The sequence below is a fragment of the Pogona vitticeps genome, chromosome 2 (assembly GCF_051106095.1).
Source record: "Pogona vitticeps strain Pit_001003342236 chromosome 2, PviZW2.1, whole genome shotgun sequence".
NCBI classification, from domain to species: domain Eukaryota; kingdom Metazoa; phylum Chordata; class Lepidosauria; order Squamata; family Agamidae; genus Pogona; species Pogona vitticeps.
In genome coordinates, this window is record NC_135784.1 from 100,961,984 (window position 1) to 100,983,639 (window position 21,656).

Below are 21,656 nucleotides of genomic sequence, written 5' to 3' on the forward strand. Positions count from 1 at the left end.
TGAAAACATCAGGTAGAGAAGGTGTCAGAAAATGAGGAAGTCAAGATCTTGTAGGATGTCCAGATCCAAACTGATAGACACCTTGAACATAACACATCAGACATAGTAGTAATAGAACGAAGAAATATATGGATCATTGACGTTGCAATTCCAGGGGATGCCAGAGTTGAAAATAAAGAATTGGAAAAACTAACAAAGTACAGAGACCTAGCAACTGAAACATCCCACCTCTGGAAGAAACACACTTCAGTGGTCCCCGTAGTCATTGGAGCTTTGGGAACAATATCAAGACATTTCACACAGTACTATAAGCAGTTGCCAATCTCAGAAATCATACCATCAGCGCTACAAAAAATGGCAATCTTAGGAACAGCATACATACTGTGCTGATATTTAACAGATACTTAGTTTTTTTTGGTTAAAATTTGTATCTGTTATATAATACTAGTTAATGTTTTTATAATTTTTACTGTGCCTGATGTCTTTGAGTAATAATAATAGTATTGTACAAGGTTTTTGAAGCCCTAAAGCAGGCTTTCCCTCCCTGGGACTCTCTAGATGTGCTGGAGTTCATGTCTCGCCAATCCCCCAGCCATGGCTACAAGCATTGCTGGCTTGAGATTAAGACAGTTGTAGTCCAACATGGGAATTCCACCTCCACCCTCCAGGATTCCTAGGCAGTGGGAACTTGGGAAACTCTTCATCATTTTCATGGACACCATTCTCACAGCAAAACCAACAAGCTCAGGATCTCTTGAGAACCTGTCAAGCAAGCAACACATTTGAAACTGATTTATGTTTGTAATCTAGAAACCAGCTTCAGCTCTAATCTTAGGGGAGGGATAAACCCCCACTTTTGACTGACAGGGCTTATCAAAAGAACAAGGAACAAAGGCTTGTTTGATTGATGGTTGTCCTGGGTTTTTCTGGCTCTTTGGCCATGTTCTGAACGCTGTTCTTCCTAAAGTTTTGCCAGTCTCTGTGGCAGGCATCTTCAGAGGACTGGAGTCGGAACTCTGTCAGTGCTTGTTTCTTTGTTTCTTTAAAATATTTTTACCCCACCTTTCTCCTTAAAGAGGACCCCAGGCAATTTACATCATTAAAAGAAGGTGGTCTCAAGAGACAGAAATTGTTATAGGCATATGGAAGGGGGGTACTTGTAGTGGCTAGATTCAATAAAAGATAGGGTTCATGTATCCTTGCACTGAAATAGTTATAGCAGTAGAACATGTCCTTTGATTAGAGGAACTATGGATTGATTTGATTTGATTTCTATTCCACATTTCCCCAAATTTAGTGTCCCAAAGTATGGGACTACGTATAGAACAAATATACAAAAACCTATGTCCACAGTGGTTTTTTCCCTAATGTCTTTTAGTAGTTGTAAAACTTGCAACTCACTGTTTTGGCCTAAAATGAATGGAACACCAGGGGGGTCTGAATTTCCCCCTCCTCCAACCAAACAGAGAACGGCATTATTTGGAAGTCACTTAGGCTTGGAGTGGAGTTGGCAACATCAAAGCGAAGCTAACAAAATGGGGCTGTGATCCAACACATTCTTTTGTGTGTGTAGGAAAACAGCTGTTCACCTGTGTCAGTGTACTCAATGACCTTCAATGTGTATTGAGGAAGACTTAGTACTAGCTGCCCCAAATCACTTCACTTTGCCCATTTTTGGGCAAAAATAACCTGTTCTGTTCATTAATTGTATCTTGGTGCACCTGATACAAAGGGGGGGGGGGAGAGGAAGTTTAACCCAAAGAGAAACGATGCAAAAGGGCATATTAAATAAAACCAATTCAGTCCTGTCTGCCCTCCACTCAGATCCCTTCAAAGAGAATCAGATCGGGTTCACAATATGACTTAAGAACCTGTTGGCTGGAAATGGCAAATATGGACTTGGCTGTATACACTCTACCTCTGGAGTCCCCCAGAACCTTGAAAATACAAGTTATTGAGGTTAGCATCAGTTTTCCTCAGGCTGAATATCATGCATGGGTGAAAATGTGATTTAAGATGTGATAAGACTGCCCAAGTTTAGAGCCACTGGCAATACAAAATGAGACCTGGATCTTTTGGGGGGGGGGGTATGCCAAACATTATTTTCTCTCTTCCCTGTCTGTTCCTGCATTGCTTAATATCCATCCCAATAAAGAACTTTGCTGATCTCAAAGGCTTGCTTACTGCTTTACTATGATTGCACAGTTTAATGACGGTCTTAGATGCTATTCCCTCACAATAGTTAGGAAGAAGAGATTGTTTGGTCTTGTAAAGGTTTCCTTATCTTCCACAGCGGCCCAGATTCCCCCTTCTGTACAACCACTGCAGGCTGTCTTCTTTTCCCCCAGGTATAGAAGCAGGAACTCCTATCGTCTATGCAGAATATGTTGCTGATTGTTGAACAGGAGCTGGACAGGGATACATTTCTTAGTTTTATTTTCGACGAAACAGGAAAAGAGAGAATACTGTAGTGTTGTCCCTGTCATAATCATCGACATCGTCATCATCATTGCAACATACTCATTTTAAACGATGGTTGGGGCTGCAATCCCCATTCCCAGTTACCTAAGGAAAAGTATCAATGAACCAAACGGGACATTAAGTCTGAGTAAACCTGTCCAATGTGATTCTCAACCAAATTAAGAAAATACACTGTTTGGTGCATGGCACAATCAGAAACTCATTAACTGGGAAGTCACTCCCTTAGATTCCATGGACACGTGTCTATGTGTGGCACATCTCCTCCCCCCCCCCAACATTTCACCTCCAAGGATGTGCCTTGGGAAGTCAAACCTTCTGATGACTGTAAGAAACCTAGAACGCTGCCTTACACCGAATCAAACCACTTGGTCCCTCTGCCTTTGAGCTACTGTAATTCCGAAGCCGTTGCTATGCACTGTATTTGAGGGTGAAAAGGTGCAACCCTAGAAAGGCATGGCTCTGATCCTTATGGTTGTTGGGCATCAGACTGCGATCTTAAAGGCGGTACAATAGGTGACATAAAAATGGCGCTTTAGTCATCCTCTTTTCCAACTGCATCTCTCCCAAGTAGTTAATTCATTGTACCGGAGGGTGCCTTCCAATCTGACAGGTCAAGGTGGTTCAGAGAGGGCTTGCCCGGGGAAAGAAGCGACCTTTCTGGGACAGGACACTTTTATAAATGCTGGAAGAATTCATGATTACGGAGTGGGAGGAAGAGAGTCCGATTAGATCCAGAATTGCTAATCGACTCTGTTGTTTGTACCGCTTTCTCGGACTCCTGTCACTCAAGGGCGAAAAGCCATCTGTACATCTGGAAACGGCAGGCTTGAGGAAGGTCGTCGGAAGGACTGGTCCACACGTGCCTTGCTATTTTATCTAAGCTGTTGCTTTGTGCACTCAAGTTGATTTTAAATTATGGCGAATTTATGAATTAATAACCTCCAAAGTGCCTGTCACCGACAGCCTCCATATAGCCCCGAAGTGCATGTGCTACATCTTGTTTAACTATTATTCTCTTAGGGAAGGCTCCATCGCACCTCCCAGAGTTCGAACAGGCAGCCATTTTAGGTCCATCACGGGGAGTAAAATGAGGTTTGAGGGGCTAGCTCCGAATCCCAATTCAGACGAGATCTTAGCCAGTCACCACACTGGTTTATTTCATGCGTTACATTTACACGTGCAGGCATTTTGTTCAAAGAGAACTTGGTAAGTTGATGCTTAAGTTCCATAGATTCTGTGGGTCTGCTCTATTTGGGATAAAAAATTGGGTCACAGAGAAATACAAGCCAGAGTTCAATATGCTGGTCCTCCGTGGACAAGGGTGGTTTTTTTTTTGGGGGGGGGAGTAATTTTACACATTAACACATGAGCTTTTATATGGACTGGAGGGGGTGGGCAACATTCTGTCACAACTGGTGCCACCATCAGCAGCAGTTCCTTTTGCTGAAACAGACCAGCAGGGCTTCCCCTGAAACTGGTTTCGGGGGCATTGTCATCCATCCTAGACAATATCTGTAAGACTGGGACTGAGGTAATTCCTTCCATCTGCTTCTAGAAGTGTAGTGACTTGTGGTTTTGTGCTATGACTTCCAGAATTCTCCAGAAAGAATGCTGCCTGAGGAACTCTGGGAGTTGTAGTCCAAAGTCATACACTGCACACTTCTACTCATAACAGATTTTTACACACACATCCCACAGGAGCACTGAGAAACTTTCTCTCTCTTTTTTTCCATCTAGATTCACAATCTGGGGGAGAAAGCCAGCTCTACCATGAAGCAGAGTGAGGCACCTGCCTTAAGCAGCATATTTTGTGAGTCACAGGAACATAGGAAGCTGCCTGATACTGAGTCCGACCATGTGTTCACCAAGCCCAATATTGTTAAGGCAGACTGGTAGCAAAAATCTCCAGGGTTTCGGGGAAGAGTCTTATTTCCTATGTGCTCATCCCTCCTTTACCTTGTAGGCCCTCTTCCAGGTGTCAACCTGCTAGGACTCTGCTTTGTTTCAGAGCCAAAGGTCCATTTGTTTAGGGAAGTTTAGGAAGCTTAAAAAGCACTAAATTGTCAGCCATTCTACCTGTTGTTGTTGCTTTTGTTTCTTTACTGACAGGGATGGGGGAGGGGAGCTGCTTGTGGGATTGTCTGTCCCAAGCATCACAATAATGAAGTTGGTTTGGGGTGCTGTGCACCTGGACTCTGGTAGCTGCTGAGTCCTTCCATCAGGGAGCAAGCTAGCTTGGGTTGCCGCCCCCACCACCCCCCAAGAGCAGGAAGGATTCCAGACTGATGTCTGCTAATGGACACCACAGTTACCTCTTGTGGTGACTTTTGGAATTGAGAGAGGAGGGGAGAGGATTTATCTCATGACCTACATTCAGAGGAAAGAGAGAGAGGAGTGAAATGCAGGTTGCTCCAGGTTTTTGCTGGACTTTTCTATTATAGCCATGGAAGTTCAGATATGAAACTCTGGTTTCCCTTTGAATTTCACCCCTAATGTCTTAAAATTTTATTCCTTTGTTTGTTCTGCCTTTAAAAACAGAATAAGTTTTACATTCAATATAATAAAAGAGGATAAAAAATTTAAAAGCCATGTGGTTTTATCCAGTGTTTCATTTCCATCCTGGAACAGATTAGGAGCGCAAGCTTATTCATGTCTGCTCATTAATCTACCTCATTGACTTCAATGGGGATTACTCCCAGACCAATGCTTGGATTCCTCCTCTCTCTCTTTTTTGGCAAATGCAAACACAGGAGCTGAAGGAACAAATTCCTCTTTGGGGTGCCACATCTCTCTGGGGCTTTTTGGAAACAGGAATTTCTATGGGAACTTCAGCCGCCAGCTCATAATGTTCCAATCCCAGTCAGAAGGCCAGTTTCTTGTTGTTTTGGGACACAACACTGTGAATGAAAATGAATGTTTTTATGATACCTGCTGGCCTGCTTCCAAAACCCATTAAGTTCTATGTAGTTTCTGGCTTCTTGAGTGAGAAGGTATTTCTACTTTGGGTTTTCTGCTGACTTGCAGTTCTGTGGGAGCTCCTGGTTGGTGCAGATTTAATCAGTGGTGCAGCTAGGTGAAATTTTGGAACTTGTTAGTCTGATCATTGCCCGTCTTCCTTCAAGTTGGACGACCCTTGGTTTGCCTTCCAGCTCTACATTTCTATGATTCTGTGATTCAAAATGGGCTAAACCAGAGTTGTAGTGTTTGGGAGTCCTCCATTCTCTTCTACTAGATGGAGCTCTGGCCTTTCACCTTGAAATATCTTGGGGGCACCAGTGGGGTCTGGTTGGTCCAACGTCTTGGGAGAAACTGGGATGTTCTGGATAAAAGATAGTCCTCTGGAACTAATGGTCCTCTATTAATTTCATGAAATTAATAAAGGACGTTGCAATCAGTACCCAGAAAGGCCAAATGTTAAAAATCAAGGGATTTTGAGAAGTCCAGAGATATCTTTGAGATGAAATGGTTTATTATGGCATGAACTTTCCTATACTATAGTCCATTGCCTCAGATCCACAGAGGGTAACTGAAAGCGTCAGGTGGCGCATGGAAAGGAGCAGGTGGGATGTTGATTTTGGAGAGTTTTCTTAACTGAAACTGGCTTATTGAGGTGTGAGCTGTTATCTTCGTTCATTCTCTCTCCCTCTCTCTCTCTTTCTCCCTCCCCCCCCCCCCGATTTTTCTTTTTGGAAAATTCCGCTGGTAGCAAATCGTTTTCCATTTTCAGGACAAACGGGCTTCTTTGTCTCTGAAATCAGCGCAGACAAATATTTTGTCGTGTTAAAGTCCAGAGGTCGTGGGTTCGGTGGGACTGAGCGGGGCGGGGAGAGAAGAAAGGGAAAGATACAGAGGAAGAGGAGAAAATCCCTAGTGCTGGCCAGTCTTTGTTTACAGAAACCCGGAGCGTCTGATGACGACGACGAGGACGCCGGCAATGGGGCGGGAGTGGGGGAACGAGTTTGGCGTTTGTTTAGCGAATCAGTGGGGACATTTTTGCCCTGTTAAGGCAGAGTTCTCGTGTCGCACGAGCCAAAGGAGAAGAAACCAGACTTCAAAATTAGTTGCAACTCAAGTTACAAACTGGTTCAAACAGTCCAAAGGCGCTGGCTTTAAATTGCCGGATCCTGTTGACCTTAAGGCGCAGCAATGGTTTGAAAGAGAGATGCCTTGGCTTTTGTCCACACTCTGCCCAGCCCGACCAGGGGACCTCCTGGTCCCACTACCACTCTCGTGACAAACCCCGCTCAGATATATTGAATACTTGAACCGACTCTGACACTGGAGTCAACCCGAGCTCCTCCTGGAGCAGCAGGTCACTCACGCTCTCGCCTCCGGGCGGGCGGCGGCAGGGATGAGTGTGGGGAGCGCCGCCCGGGTTCCCTTGGCTAACGACGCCTATTTCTGGAGGACCCTGGAAGGATGCCCTGCGATTTAAATAGTATTTGCAAGCTGTATGTTTAGGATCCGAGCCTAAACCAGCTGAGAGGCAGGGACGCCAGATCGGGACCAAGATCCTAAGCACGGTGACTGAGGAGTCAGTTCTGAGCAGGAAATAAACGCTCCTTTGCTTCCCAGCGAACATTTGGCGGGGGGGGGTGAGCGGGGAGGCTATAGGTTGACGGCTAGGAGCGAGCTACCCCTTCAAAAGCCACTTTAACACGGGGGTGAGGTCGCCTTTCCAGCGGGGCGTTTTCCTTCAAGTAGTTTGCTCTGGAGCCCTGCAAGAAAAGTCTCACTGGCCTTTCTCCGATCCACATTCCACACACATTTATTGGGGGGGGAAGAGAAGTGGGAAAGGAGGCAATAAAGAAATTGAGAGAATGATGGGAGGGAGGGAGGAAGGGAGAGAGGGAGAGAAAGGGTCAGCCGAAAGAGAGCAAAGTATCGGAGTCTTAAGGACTTTGCCAAACCGAAACCGGATTCTGGGGGGCTTCCCTCCCCCACTCCCGCGCTTTGGAAAAAGCCATGCCTGGTACTGCCTCCGGAAGAGGGAGCTTAAAGGTGACACTGCCCCGGGTTCAAATGAGAGAAGCTGTTCTGATTCTCTGGGAGTATCTGGGGTCTCGGACAAGAGGGTACTTTTCCTGCTTCTTGTCGTCCTCCTCCTCCTCTTCCTCCTCCTCCTTCTCGTTCCACTTTTTCTTTTTATAGATCTATGTTCCAGTGCTGCCACTATTCTATGAGTTTAGATCAAGGTCAGGGACACTTCAGCCCTCCAGAGGTTCTTGGGCCGCAAACCCCATCAGCCCTTGCCAATACAGCGACCGAGAAAGAGATGAGAAGTGGATTCCAGGAGCATCAAGGGAAAAGACCCAGGGATTCCCCCATCCTGGGTGTAGACAGAACCCAGGCGGCTCTTTAGAAATGGGGAAGCAAAATGGGTTCCTGACCTCAGTTCAGTGGGCGTAGACGCCTTGGGATACAGGGGCAGCGCCTGGAAAAGTTAAAAAATTCTGACTTCAGCTCCCAGGAACCGCCAGGAGGGTGGCACACCGGGAATGATGGTCCGAAACGAACTTTCACTCTTCAAATCGAAACATCTGCTTACCAGAGGCTTTTTAAACATCCACCTTAAGCCAAATTGCAACATCTTGGATGTGACACGCTCTTTGGAATAAAAATCAGATGTGTTGCTTTTGGTGGAAATGGTTTCCAAGGTAGCGCAGTGCTCCTTAGGTCATGCGAATGGTTTTGACTTTGCACTGGAGTCCCGAACGCTCTCCTGAAGTAGGGGATGGTCCATTCCGGTGCCTCGATCCTGGTAGAGTGAAGGATAAATAGCCTAGCCAGATAACGGAGGGTTGGAATGAAACCAGCCTTGCCCAATCTGCTGCCTTCCAGATGTGTTGAATTACAACTCCCATCAACCCCAACCCAATACAGACATGTTTAAGATGGCATTGTGAAGTTAGTCAAACTAACATCCCACTGAAAACGTAAAGACAAGTGAGCCAGAACTTAAGCTGTCTGATTTCATTGGGAACTCGCTTCTCCTGTCTGCCGCCCACCAAGTCTAAAGCACGTCTGCCTTTGAAGGGTGCGCAGGGGCTAGTGAGGGTAGGATATCCCATGTGGAAGGGGGGAAGACAAAGAAAGAAAATGTGGCTCCTCTAAACCTGATTTTCTTTTTTGGGGGGGGGGGGGACTCACCAAATCAAAACTCTAGTCTTTCCAGCTGCATATCGGTGTCATCCGCAACAGACACTTTGGACGGAAGAGCAATGCCAAATGAGATTGTTGTTATGTAAAATAAATAGAACCGAGCGATGTGGAATGGGGAGCACATTGCAAGAACTGATGTGGAACACTCTTTGACCTAAAGACCCACCAATATATGCAGGTACCCATATTTGCATCCCAGGTTTGTCCGAGGAGGTGGCAGACTGAAATGTGTCTTTCCAGAATGAATGTGGAATTTAATACGGGTCACGGCTAGGAGTTATTTATACAGTCAAGAGACGGAGCTATAAATACTAGATGCTATGAGAGTCGCCTGCTGCTTTATGGCCATCCGCCGAAGCCCCTCGTAATAGTATGTATTGTGTTATGATAGTACAGTTGAGTAACGACTAAACCACAACTCATCTGCCAAACAGGCTCTAAGGAATTAAACGGAAGGAGTGTTTCAAAAGAAAACGTGCGTCAGAAGGCAGAGTTGATGCGTTCTTAGTATGAGACCAAAACCTCTTTAGGATTGAGACCCATCCTGAAGCGAGCAAATTTTAATGAAGATTTTTCAAGGCATAGAAAAAAAAGAGAAAATCTTCTCCCCGGTTTGAAAGATTTCCCTAACAGCAGGCGACCAGCTTCTGGGGCTGATGATCTCTGAAAGGCCGGACGCCAGGGCGATCTTTGAATAACTCCTAACACGCCACGAATTTCCCAGCGTCAAGAAAAGTTAGATTTGTTCCCAAAACCTGGAGAAATCAAAAGCAGGAGCGTTAAACAAGCCGGATGACAAGCTTGAAACTAGACAAAGCCAACGGAATTCCTTCACACTTTTAATCCACAACCGGTTTACCCAGGAATCCTTCTGAAGTTGCCCCGCAAATACCCCGCTTGCCGGCTATGGCAATCCGAATCCGCCGCCCACTTAACCTGAAGAACCGGACTGTTTTGCTTTAAGTACATCTCGGATGCTATCCAAATTCCTGGGAAATCCAGGGGCCAAATCTCCCATTTCAGAGGTTTCCAGAGCTTTGTCAGTCTAGGGTCCGGTGTGAAATCTACCTAAAGCAGCAGTCAGACAGGCCGTTTGCTTGAAAATGCCGTGTATCTTACTCAGAATCACCGCGGTTAAAGATGGTGATAGAGGAAGCGTCACCTGTCAATATGACCAAACTGGGGAGATAGATACTTATTGATCATTTGTACCTTTTCTGATTGTCTTTTGCGACACCGTCGGGAAACGCATAGGTCAACGGAAGCGAGTGCGGAAAATGGCCCTCAATATGTATATACCTGTACTGTACTTTGAAAGAGAACGCAGGCATCTCCCATTAGGATCCCCTACATTCAAAATTGCTGCATCCTATCCAGACAGGTGTTGGGAAGCGTCGCTTAAGGAATGCATCTTTATTTAAACACACACAGACACAGACACAGACACACACACACACACACACACACACACAGAGGATTCCTCCCCCCCCCGGCCATTGGAAAACTCCCCCTTCCCGGACTTGCGGAAACAAAGGAGTAGATTCTGAATCAGTCCCATAGAAAGAAGTGTAAGGTGAAAGTGTGCTCGGGCCTCCGATTTTGTGTTACCCGCCCCAAGTTTCCAGGAACAGGCAGCGAAAACCTTGGGCCCTTTAGTCAGGTGAGAGCAAATTATTCTCCTGCGGTTTTTTTCTCCACGTCAAATGCAAAGATACTGGACAAGTTTCTCCAGTGATATATTTTAGGTAGGCTGTGTAACAACCCCAGAGCTTTCCAAGAGTCACCGTTTCCACGCCGTCGTAAAATCAATACAGGACAGACCCGGTGTGAGATCTCTGTGTGAGTGCGGGCGCGCGTGTGTGAGTGTGCCGGGTTTAAAATGTTTACTTCTTCCTTGAAAAATTGTTCCAATCAATTGGGGGGGGGGGCGGATGTTGGAGTTTCTTGCTTATTGCTTCAGGAAAGTTTAACGCACTCTTTCCTCAATGTCCAGTGACGTTGATCCGATTCTTATAAATGAGCTGGGAGGTGCAGAACAAAGTTTGAAGTATGCTTCTTTTCTTTAAAGAGGAGGGGTAGAGCGGGGAAGAAGACATCTCAGCTTCAGGAAAGCTAAAGGGAAACATATCATACAAGAACAAGCCCGCTCTTTTCGGGGCTGTTTTATTTGCTTGGGCCTTACACCCCTTTCAGCGCCGCCAAGTCCTTTCAGGTAGGCCAAATTAATCAGAAGAAAGACCCCGGGTTGATAGCTCATTCCTAATCTCTAAAGTCATTTTCTTGGCCATCCTATATAGGTCTATTCCGAGGTTGAGCCTCATTCGCTTCAGTAAACGTTATTCCAAAATACATACTGGATTGCGGCTTTAGGCTTGCATTCCAACCCACACAATTAATATATTGACCAAGATGAAACATGCATAGGATTTACTCTTCGGTTCATAAATCAGCTTTGAAATAGTGGGGAAATACCTTTTTATAATAATAATAATAATAATAATAATAATAATAATAATAATAATAATAATAATAATAATAATAATAATAATAATAATAATAATAATAATCCTCCCGGGTAATTCTGTGCTTGTTTACACCCACCCGCGTCTTCCATAGAGCTCTCCATCCTAATAAGTGTTTTTAGAATCGAAGCCTGAATGACTGATACGGTGAACTTTCCGTCAGAAGTCTTAGTAGCAGGCTTGGTAGCAGTTAGCACAGCACTACTGAACCCAGCCAGTTTCATTCGCAGCCAAACGAACCTTAAAAAGTTCCCAAAGTCTGCCCGTGTTACTCTGCAGCCGCGAAAACAACCCACGCCCTCTTGCCAGCCTTCAAGACTGACACATTTATGACAGGAGCAACTCATCTTCCCAGAAGTGAACTCGAGCATGCGCCTTGAGACCTTCCAGCGGCCATGAAGAGCAGAGGCGGGGCGGGAGAGAGGGGGGGCGCGGAGGGAAGTAAGGAAAGATTTTCCATAGATTTCAGGACGTTGAATGTAAAGTGGGGGCAAACGTTTCCCCCGGAGGAAAGCAGTGCCGACTTCGGCAGGACCGGGTTCCGCGGAAGACTTCAGGGTCCCCTCCCCCGGTCTCTCTCTCCCCCCCCACGTCCAGTCTCCACCACCCCCCACCCGCACCCCACCCACTCCCACCCCGGTGATGTCAATGGGAGAAGGTCCCCTTGATTGGAATGGGGCCTGGGATCGTGCGCCATAAATTCTGGCAGGAGGCAGGCAGGGATGGAGGGAGGGAGCGCCGGCCGCCTGATTGGATAGAGAGGCTCCTCTGGGGAGAAGAGCAGCGTCCCGACAGTCTCGGTGGTTCTTTAAAGCAAGGGGCGAGCGCAGCCGGCCAAGAGAGAGCCGGCCAAGCCGCTGGGGAGCAGCAGCCGACGCGGTCCCTTTAAGAAATGCTCTGCGGCTGCCGGAGCTGCCGCTGCCGGCCCAGCCTTAGAAAGCGCCGCTGGCCCCGACCGGGAGCTCGCCAGCAGCAGCAAGAGCAGCAGCACCAGCACCATTAGGCTGAGCGAGAGCGAGCTTTCGGGGAGGGAGGGGGGGCGGAGAGGTTGTGAGCCTTGTGGGGGGGGGGTGGAAGGGAGGAGCCTCGCTCCGCTTGGGCTGAGCGGCGTTGGATCGAGGGCAGGTCACTTGCACCGCTCTCGCTCCGCACCGGCCACCTCGCGCGGTTCGCTTTTCTCTTCCCCCCCCCCTCGCCCCCGCCCCCGTTCTTCTCCTTCTCTCCCCCCCCCGGGTCTACAAGGGGGGGGGAATAGTGCCACTTTCCCGCACATGCAGCCGGAGCGGTCGGAGGCTTGGCCGCCCGGTCCCCTGTCAGCTAGCTAGCCGAGCCCGTTGCCGAGCTAAGTGGATTTGAATACTGTACGAACAGTAGTAATAACGAGAAAAAGTACAATAGCAAGTGACATAAGAATAAAATAAAAAAGCAGACCTTTTCTTGCAACCTGGATGGAATAATCGGCATCATCCTCTATTTTTAAACGCACGCAAAGAGGCAGGCAGCTGCTAATCTGAAGCAAACGGCCATTCAGCCTTCCTTCTTCTCCTCCTCCTTTTTTCCCTCGCTATGGATTCCTTCAAAGGTGGGATGAATTTGGAACGGCTTCCTGACAATTTAAGACCTCCCCAAGCTTCCCACGACATGGCTTCCAGCTTCCATTTGCAGCGATCTTCCGAAGCCAGAGAACCTTTGGAGAATTCGGCCAGCGAGTCGTCCGACACCGAAGTACCAGGTAAGATACAGGGTGCGTTGTCGCTGGTATTTATAAAACCTACTTTCCCTCCTAAGGAAGTGTCATCAGATTATTATTATTATTATTATTATTATTATTATTATTATTATTATTATTATTATTATTATTATTATTATTATAGATCAGGTTGAGGGGTGAACATTGTTGAAATAAATTATCATCTGAATGGAAAAGAACTACTGGGGAGATTCGAAGTTGCAACCCTCTACATTTTTACTGGAGAGTGAAACCTAATTGAAAGTAGTGGGACTTACTTCTGAGTAGACGGGTCTGTGATTATGCCGCAAAACCCTTTTTTCTTCTCCGTATCTCTACCTGACAGAGAATTCCTCTTGGTATCCCCGGAGAAGCTCTACTAAAAATAAAAACAGAGCAAAAAAAAAAAAAAAAACCACCTCAAGACAAAACCCTGAAATCCAAGAATTTCAACCAGCTATTTCTTTGAGAGTTTCCCTTGTGGCTGCGGTTTTATAGAGAATTTTTCTGGAATTGTGTCAGTTCGGGTGAGTTTATTTTCCAGTCTGGAGGAATAACACCAGCATGTTAAAAACGAATCTATTAAAGGCCAGGATGTGTGTGTGGAGGGCCAACGATCAAAACCTGTAGCGTAGCAACCTTTAAAACTCAGGAAGAGACGATCAGGTGAAAGAATGAAACCTCCAGACTCGAGAAGAGGGGGGGAGCTGCTCGGACGTTGTTATGTTATTCTATAAATCTGAGGCTTGCACAAAAGATGGCTTTTAATTCAAGGTGCCTTAGCAAAGGAAAAAAGCCTTTTCAAGAAGAGATCTATAAAAGGAGTGAAAGGTATAGATTTGGCGTGTGCTTAGTCGGCAGGACGGCCCCACTGCCCTCGGTACAGCAGGTAAACCTGTTGTCGAGCAGCAGCCTTTAAATTTAATGCTACCGTGGCAGCTTCTTGAAGCCTGAAAGAGATTTGAGGAGGATAATCTTCGGTTGAAAAGTTGGCCTTCGTCCCAAACGGGTTCGGAGGACCCTGGAAGTTAAAAACACACAACGGTGGCCCTTGCCCTGAAATGCTGCCCTGAATCTCTCCTTTAAAAAAAAAAGCATTGGACCAGTCAGCCCTTTCGAATTAACCAAAACCTCTAAGACAAATTGTACCTTGGCAGTTCAGCCTTCCTTCCAAGAACGGGAAAATGTACAATTCTTGCTGCCAAGAAGGGATAAATACGGAGACAGCCTAAAACACACGGTAGTGGTTAATACTGTACGGTTGCCTGTCGCCCTATTATGAGCACCCTTATGAGGAAGGGAGTCCCACTGCAACCAAGAGAAAACATTCTAAACGTATCAGGTCGGAGGCCAGTGCTCTGGGCCTTACTCCCAGGTCAGTATGGGCACGGCTCTGCAGAACTTTTTTTCGAGTGTAGGAAAGGGCTTTCCACCCTCTTAATTAAAACAGAATTTAATACTGCCGCCTTATAGTCGCTTAACCAGAAGTAAGCTCCATTGAGCTGAGTCGAACTTCATTCCAAGTAGACATGTCGAGCGTTGTGCTTTGAGGAGATCTAGTAGTTCTGAAACTATCACGTTGTTGATTTACAGGCGCATCAATAATTGCGGCGGTATAGATGCATACCCACTCAATTCTCTCTCTCTCTCTCTCTCTCTCTCTCTCTCTCTCTCTCTCTCTCTCTCACACACACACACACACACACACACACACACACACACACACACACACACACACACACACACACACACACACACACACACACGAGAGAGAGAGAGAGAGAGAGAGAGAGAGAGAGAGAGAGAGAGAGACATAATGTATCGATAACGGATACATGCTGCATAAATTCAACAGAGGGAGGAATACAGGGGAATACTGCAGTTTTTGATACAGTGGCCTAAATCCTATTGCTTGTGATAGTAAATCGCATTACAGTAGGCTAATTGAATCAATGGGGATCTCGTGAATCACCTCCTCCGTAAATTCCATTGATTCACATAGGCCTACTCTAGCGTGCTTTACATCGAAATCAGTGGAACCTGCACAGGAGCGGACGCGCCAAATCCTCACTCTTTCAATGAACCTGCTCTAGTGCGATTTATTAAACTAAGTAATAGGATTTTGACAATATATCGGATTCGCATAAACCTCTGCCTGCCTCATAAGCAGGAGACCTCAGATTTTTTTTAAAGCCACCAATAGGTCTGGAATTCGGATTGGTTGCCTCTAGATTTTCTTCAGGAAATTCATTTGTGGATTCAGAGTGATCCTAGCTGGTTCTCCAACACCAGCAACCAGTCTGGGGCTTCAGCCGTTCCCGGGGAAAGCGAGGCGCTTGCCAGGCCAGGAGAAAGCTCCCCCTCTGAAGGCAGCCGGCGGTGTGTCTGAGCGGCAGGGCCTTGGCTGAAGAACCGGGGGAGGTGAGGGAGCCGTGGGAAACCCAGGAGGGGGAGGCTGCTCCCTCTTGCCATGCTCGCACCCCTAAAAACCCTGGCTCGTAAATTCCACCACCACCCCCGCCCCCAAGCTGGGTGCTCAGGGCCCCGTGGCCTCCCGCGCCAAGGCACAAAGTACCTTTCACGTCCTGTAAGTGGGAAAATGCGCGAAGGCCAATTAAGCCTAATGTGTGTTATGATTTGAAACTCTATCAGACGCCCTGGTGGAGAAGGCAGCCCACCCACCACCCCCTTTATAATTTTTTTAATGAAACCAGCAAGGGGGGGGGATAAATCAAAGGCAAAGATCTCCGTCCTCTTGATGGAGGAGGCCGTGGATGGAAGTTACTACTACTACTACTACTACTACTACTACTACTACTACTACTACTACTACTACTATTATTATTATTATTATTATTATTATTATTATTATTATTATTATTATTATTATTATTATTATTATTATTATTATTATTATTATTATTACCTTCCTCGCGCGGCTTCCGCTTTCGGTTTCCTTCAGGCTGGAAAAGGTCACGCTGCTTGCTTGCTTCCTTCCTTCCTTCCTTCCTTCCTTCTCACGTTCTGGCTCCCTCCGAGCAGGCGTCCAAGGAAGGCCTTCCTTACCGAACTTCCCCCCGTCGAAATCCCGGCGAGTGGCGAATTTTAGGGACCTCTCAAGAGCCCGGCCGTGGCAAGTGGGGAGGCGGGGAGCGGAAAGGCTGATGGCCGGGGCTGGAAAAGGTGTCTGGATATCACCAAGGAAACTTTAACAAGGCTGGTATGTTCCAGGCCTTGTTTGCTTTTCAAACCACTTACTGGAAAGCGTGGCCATCGGAGCAGCAATAAGGCCATTTACCACTTTGGGGTTTCCATTTAACCGTTTGAACTCTCCCGGGTGACTTTCAAAGCTCCCAGATGAGGGCAGAAGTAACATTTAAAAAGAAAAGAAAAGGGGGAAAAAAGATTGTGAAAGAGAGAGGGGTGAAAGAGGGGTGGAGGGGGAGAGAAGAGACAGACTTAAAATCGGTGACTTAAAAGGGATAGGCGGATTAGAATTGGTTTATTTAGGATTTCCACGCCTAGAATACCCTTACAGAAGCCGATAGAGGAAATATGCGATCTTGGTACGTTTCAGAGAAACTACCTGACTTGCAAGGAGTGGATTTAGGATCAGTGGGCTAACTACCCATCAAAGTGAACCGAACCGTGTCTGCCAGCGTTCTTAAAACGAATACACGTGTTTGTTTGTCATTGCTCTCTGTGTGTAGGCACGCACAAGCACGCCTCTCTTTCTCTCTCTGGCTCTTAGTGTCCCAAGTGGTGCCTCTTTTATCTTTATCTGTACATCACGCCCGATGCAGCAAAAGCTGAGCGTTTTGAAATCGCCGCACATTGCAACAAGGAAATTAAGCGTGTCCTTTAACCTTCACCATCGAAAGCTGCGGGACCCACTGGGCTCACTGTTGGAGGGCTGGTGCCCTACGGTTTGAGGGTTTTGCGTTGCAGAAATACTGGTGTTTCATACATACATGTAGGAGGACATTACTGCTTATGCTTGACCGCGCACACCGAAATAAGAAGCTGGCCATCCTAAAAAAAAATCCATAGAAGCGCGACTTCTAATAGTGGTTTTATATATCAAGATGTAAATAAAAAATAGTTTAAGGTTCGTGAATCCAAAATCTCTCTCGCTCTTTATCATGTAGACACTACAACCGATTATGGCTGAGACCCAAACTTGCTTTATTCTAGTTATCCCAGAGAAATGCAATTAATAATAATAATAATAAAAAGCTCTGCAAAACAGCAGTGAAGTATGTAGTTGCGAAACGGAGCTTGAGGAGTGTATACAATCCTAACTGTGGGCTTTGCATAAAAATACTCCTGAGGGTATATTGGAAATATGTAAGCATAAATTAAGCCATGTTTCTAACACAATTTCAGAATATTTTCAGAATACCTGTTTAGAGTCTGAGTGCAAAGGCTGGTTTTATAAAACTAGAGTGAAAATATCTATTCATACAGATTAATTAATAGCCCAGTTCTGAAATTTTCTGATCAGAAGCAAGTTCTCTTTGTTCAGTAGTTTGGTTGCTGCAATTCTAAGAAACCTCTTGGAAAGGTACTTCTGAGTTGACTTGTGTCAGACTGCCCTGGTAGGACAAATATCCGATTTGATTTCAGTAAACTAGGTTCCAGTGCCTGTTGGATAGCCAAGTGAAGCAGATATGCTGGGATTTAAAACACCCTACACTGTAATATCCAAGGAAGCCGTCCCTTGAGAGTAAATCCTTTTTGACCTGGTGGTATTTACTTTTGAGTAAATCCATCAAGGATTGGCTGCAAATTGAAAATCTGTGCACTGGGAATCCTTGACTTCTAAATGAGTTACTCTTTGTGCTTTAATACTACAAAGTTCGCTATAATCAAATGGGCTGTCCTGGATATGTGTCTCAGTAGAGCAATTATATGCAAATCAGTTCAGACCTTACATTTTAGTGAGACTTCCTAAATATCTTTCCCACCACTATTTTAAAATCTTGCATTCCTTCAAAATTAAAAAAAAGGTGCTTTTCTATAAACGAAAACCTTAATCTGGGTTTTTTTTTTAACTCCAAAAGAAATCCATTTAATTCGAGGACATTTAAAGGTCCACAGGATTACATCTAGGAAGTCCCATTGATTTCAGTGACAGAATGAAGGAGGAGAAAACCAATAGGATTTCAGGGGCAGAAATCCATTGCGATTTCAATGGGACAAAGCTAGTAGGATTTTGAAGTAGCTGGATCATGCCCTGAAGGGTTTCTCCATTTTGAATCATAACCTTGTCCATGTCTTTTTCGGAGTGAGCCCCAGTGCATTAAAGGGATACAGGTTTGCACCTTCCTGGCAGCAAACTGGAACTACAGCCTTTGTATAAATGCACAGGTCAAAACAAGTTGATAGAAGTTGTAGCCATAAAACATACCAGTAGCTGTTAGGTTTTGAGGTGGAGGTGGGGAATTATTTGTGTAAATATACAGTACACATTTTCCATAAGCTCAAGTTAATATCTACATCCTTACTGCAAATGTTTTGCTGGGAGGTGGATTTCTTCCCGCTGGTGTGTCACTGTTTTTAGCTAACTTAAAAACAACATACACACAGAAAACAAGCAAACAAAAAACAAATTATAGGCAGCTGAAAAATCAACTGAGAGTAAGAAACTGATATTCCCAAAACATAACTAATCACTGTCTATATTCCAGTTTTATGAAAACCCTCCTTTTCTTTCTAAATAAATTCTAGCATGCCCCTGAGGGGGGTATCCTTTTTTCCCCTCTGATATTTATTATTTTACCCTCTCGACATGATAGGAAAAAGTCCAAAGACAATAACCAAAACCTAGCAATGGACTTCTCCTTGTTTTTAGAGGCACAAAAGACTCCAAAAGGACTCGTAAATAAACTTTTGTGCTTCTTCGCTCCCTTTTTCCTTTTTTTAAAAAAAAAAGCCCCACTTCTTAATTCCATATTCGAGCTTTCCAAATCCTCCGCAGAGAGTAACAAGGTTAGCTCGACTTCTGGATTTGATTGGCCCTAATTTTTGTAATGGAAAATCCTCCGTCCTCGGTTGCGTCTGGTGCGAGTTTTTGAAGGAGACGGACTGGTTCAAATCCAAGATCTCTCTCTCCATCTCTCTCTCACTCACTCACACACACACACACACACAGAGAGAGAGAGAGAGAGAGAGAGAGAGAGAGAGAGAAATCTCCCTCTCTGCTGGAAAGCGATGTATAATTTAGGGCATACTGTATTTGTGCTGGAGAACAGCTGTTCAGTTTTTCACACTGTGAGCGATTTCTTGTGAGAGACGTGTTTGTAACGTTCCTCTATTCCAGGCGTCCCTTTCTTGCATTTTAACGTCTTTGTGTGTGTGTGTGTGTGTGTGTGTGCTCGGCCCTTTTGGCCTTACAGAAAAGGAGCGAAGCGGTGTGCCGAAAAGCGACGACGGCAGCGCAGACGACCCGGCCAAGAAGAAGAAGCAGAGGCGTCAAAGGACTCACTTTACCAGCCAGCAGCTGCAGGAGCTGGAGGCCACTTTCCAGAGGAACCGCTACCCGGACATGAGCATGCGGGAGGAGATCGCCGTATGGACCAACCTCACGGAGCCCCGCGTCAGGGTGAGCCGCTCCGCCGCTCTTTCTCTCGTCTCCAAGGGTTCCCCTTGTTAACCCCGCCAAGTACTTCCCCGCCTGTCTGGAGAGAGAACTAAGAAAACCAGCCACCAGTTTGTTTGGGTTTTTTTAACGTTGGTCATTTTTAGGGCGGGGAGGCTAGGCGATTGCACGCTTCCCTGGGCTAAGCGTTTCTCTGTTATTGACCAGACACTGACTCGGAAGTAAGGCCTACTTTGGGGGGGGGGCTACTTCCAAGTAAGTTTGCAGAGGTCGCCGCCGCTGTCTTTGTTCCCCTGACGCGGGTTTAGGATCACGCCCATAAGGCCTCTCTCTTAAAAAAATTTAAAAAATTTAGAAATCGGTCTGCAACAGAGGAATGAAAAATCAAAGGGGATGAGAGGTCATAAGGGAGGGGGGGGCGCCCGGGTTTGCCGGGATGAGGGAAGCGGACAGGGCAATCAGTTGGCAGGAATTCACCTCCCCTTCTTCCGAACGGGGCCCCCTTCCTTCCCCATCATTTGACCATTTCATTTTATGCCAGGAAAGATCCACGGCGTGATGTGTGTATGTGTGTGTGCTGGGAAACGAACCCCGTGTCTTCAGAGCTACCGTTTGGAAATGGATCGGGACGAGCTGGGCTTTCTGCCTTCTCTTCCCAACAAAGCTTTAAGGGGAAGGCGAGAGACCGAGGGCTAAGGCTTGCCTGGAAGGGTCCCGTTCATTCCGTGCGGCTGTTGTGTAGTTGGGATGAACAATGAGACTGAGCCTAGAATCCGCCGGGCGGTGTTTGGAGGGTAGGATGGGGTGGGGAGAGAAGGTTCCCCCTCCCTGCTGAATGAAAGGCGGAAACAAGCAAACTGCGGCTGAAGCGGGTTAGGCGCTGCCGGCTACGCGCCAGCTCCCTCTTCCTGCCCCCGCTCCCCATAGTATAGCAAAGCGCCTGGGGCTCAGCCTAGATGTCCGATGTAAAGATGGCACTCCCCATACACTTTTTCTAGCAAAGAAGTCCAATTGAACAAGGTAGGACTTACTTCAGAGTAAACAAGCAGAGGACTGATTTAGATGCCCCTGCAAAAGAGACCAGAGACCTGCAGTGCACGGGTTACAGCCCCGTTCTGTTCACGTTTTTACTCACTCTTGAGTACACACATATAGGATTGTGGCATCGGCCTAAATCCAGTCGTTAGGTCCAACTAGAGTAGACCCGATGAGCGAATGGGATACTGTACATGAAGGCAATAGGTAGGTTACGTTCCAGCGGTTCAACCGGACCGCTCTAGCTGGAACTAGAAATTTAAGTTTGTATTGGTGCTCCTGAGTATACTCGGGAGTAAGAAACCAATGGAATCTGTTTTCGAGTAACTTGGCTAAGCTATGCCTCCAAAACGATTTTCCTGGGAAGAAAATCCCGAGGAAAACATTGATTCCAGTTCGATCGTCGAGTCTCCGTTCTCAGAATAAGGTTTTTTAATTGAGGAGACGGGAGGGGCTGATTTCCGGGGAACGGGAACGCAACAACTCTTTGGAGGGATTGGGTTCACCCGGTGCGATCCTCTGGGAAGTTCGAGCCCTCAGGACGAAGTTTCCCTCGGCCCGGAACTGGACGGGCGCACCAGTTTTTCAGCAGCCTGATGTGCTGCGGAAAGAAAAGGACGGAAATCTTCGGGGTGTCGAAGGTTTTAAGAAACTCCGGGTGCCCTCGATCTCTGGGGATGTTTCCAAGAAGGATCCGCGTGGGGAGGGCTGCTATGGAATCCCTTTCTGGGTAGTTCATTAAAAGCTATCCACTCTTCCTCTCTATGAGGGCGATTAAAAAGAATAACCCTTCGATAAAAAGGCGGCGGGAGGGGGGAACAGGTCACCAACGCTTTGTCCCTTTTTTTTTTCTTTTTCTTTTTGTGATTTGGGAAAAACAAAATTTGGCCAGGAGTGACCTCTTTCGGGACTTACTGTTCTCTCCTGGATTAATTAAATGCAGCCATTTAATACCAAGCAGGAAATCTATTTACTCTTCAGCGGTTTGTGTTTTGGGGGGGTGAGGGACACTGGCATGCGGGTTAGAGAGGCTTGATGAAAGCGCCCTTTTTCGAGAGGCCACGGGGGGGTGGGGATCCTCAAAATCCGAGCGAAACTTCTACTGTTACACCAAGAAAGCCAACGG

At 46.3% G+C, this 21,656-nt stretch overlaps 1 protein-coding gene across 2 annotated transcripts in view; it reads left to right on the forward strand.

The window, feature by feature from the left end:
• Nucleotides 1-21,656, forward strand: part of PITX1 (paired like homeodomain 1) — a 51,306-nt gene that overhangs the window by 20,346 nt on the left and 9,304 nt on the right. The window contains exons 2-3 of one of the 2 annotated variants that reach the window (XM_072990133.2): nucleotides 12,748-12,897; nucleotides 19,293-19,498. In XM_072990133.2, coding sequence (XP_072846234.1) covers nucleotides 12,753-12,897; nucleotides 19,293-19,498 — 351 coding nt within the window. In that variant the 5' untranslated portion in view covers nucleotides 12,748-12,752. Of the gene's footprint in view, nucleotides 1-12,235; nucleotides 12,898-19,292; nucleotides 19,499-21,656 lie in introns of those variants that run through there. The other variant, XM_020794470.3, reaches the window with a different exon arrangement.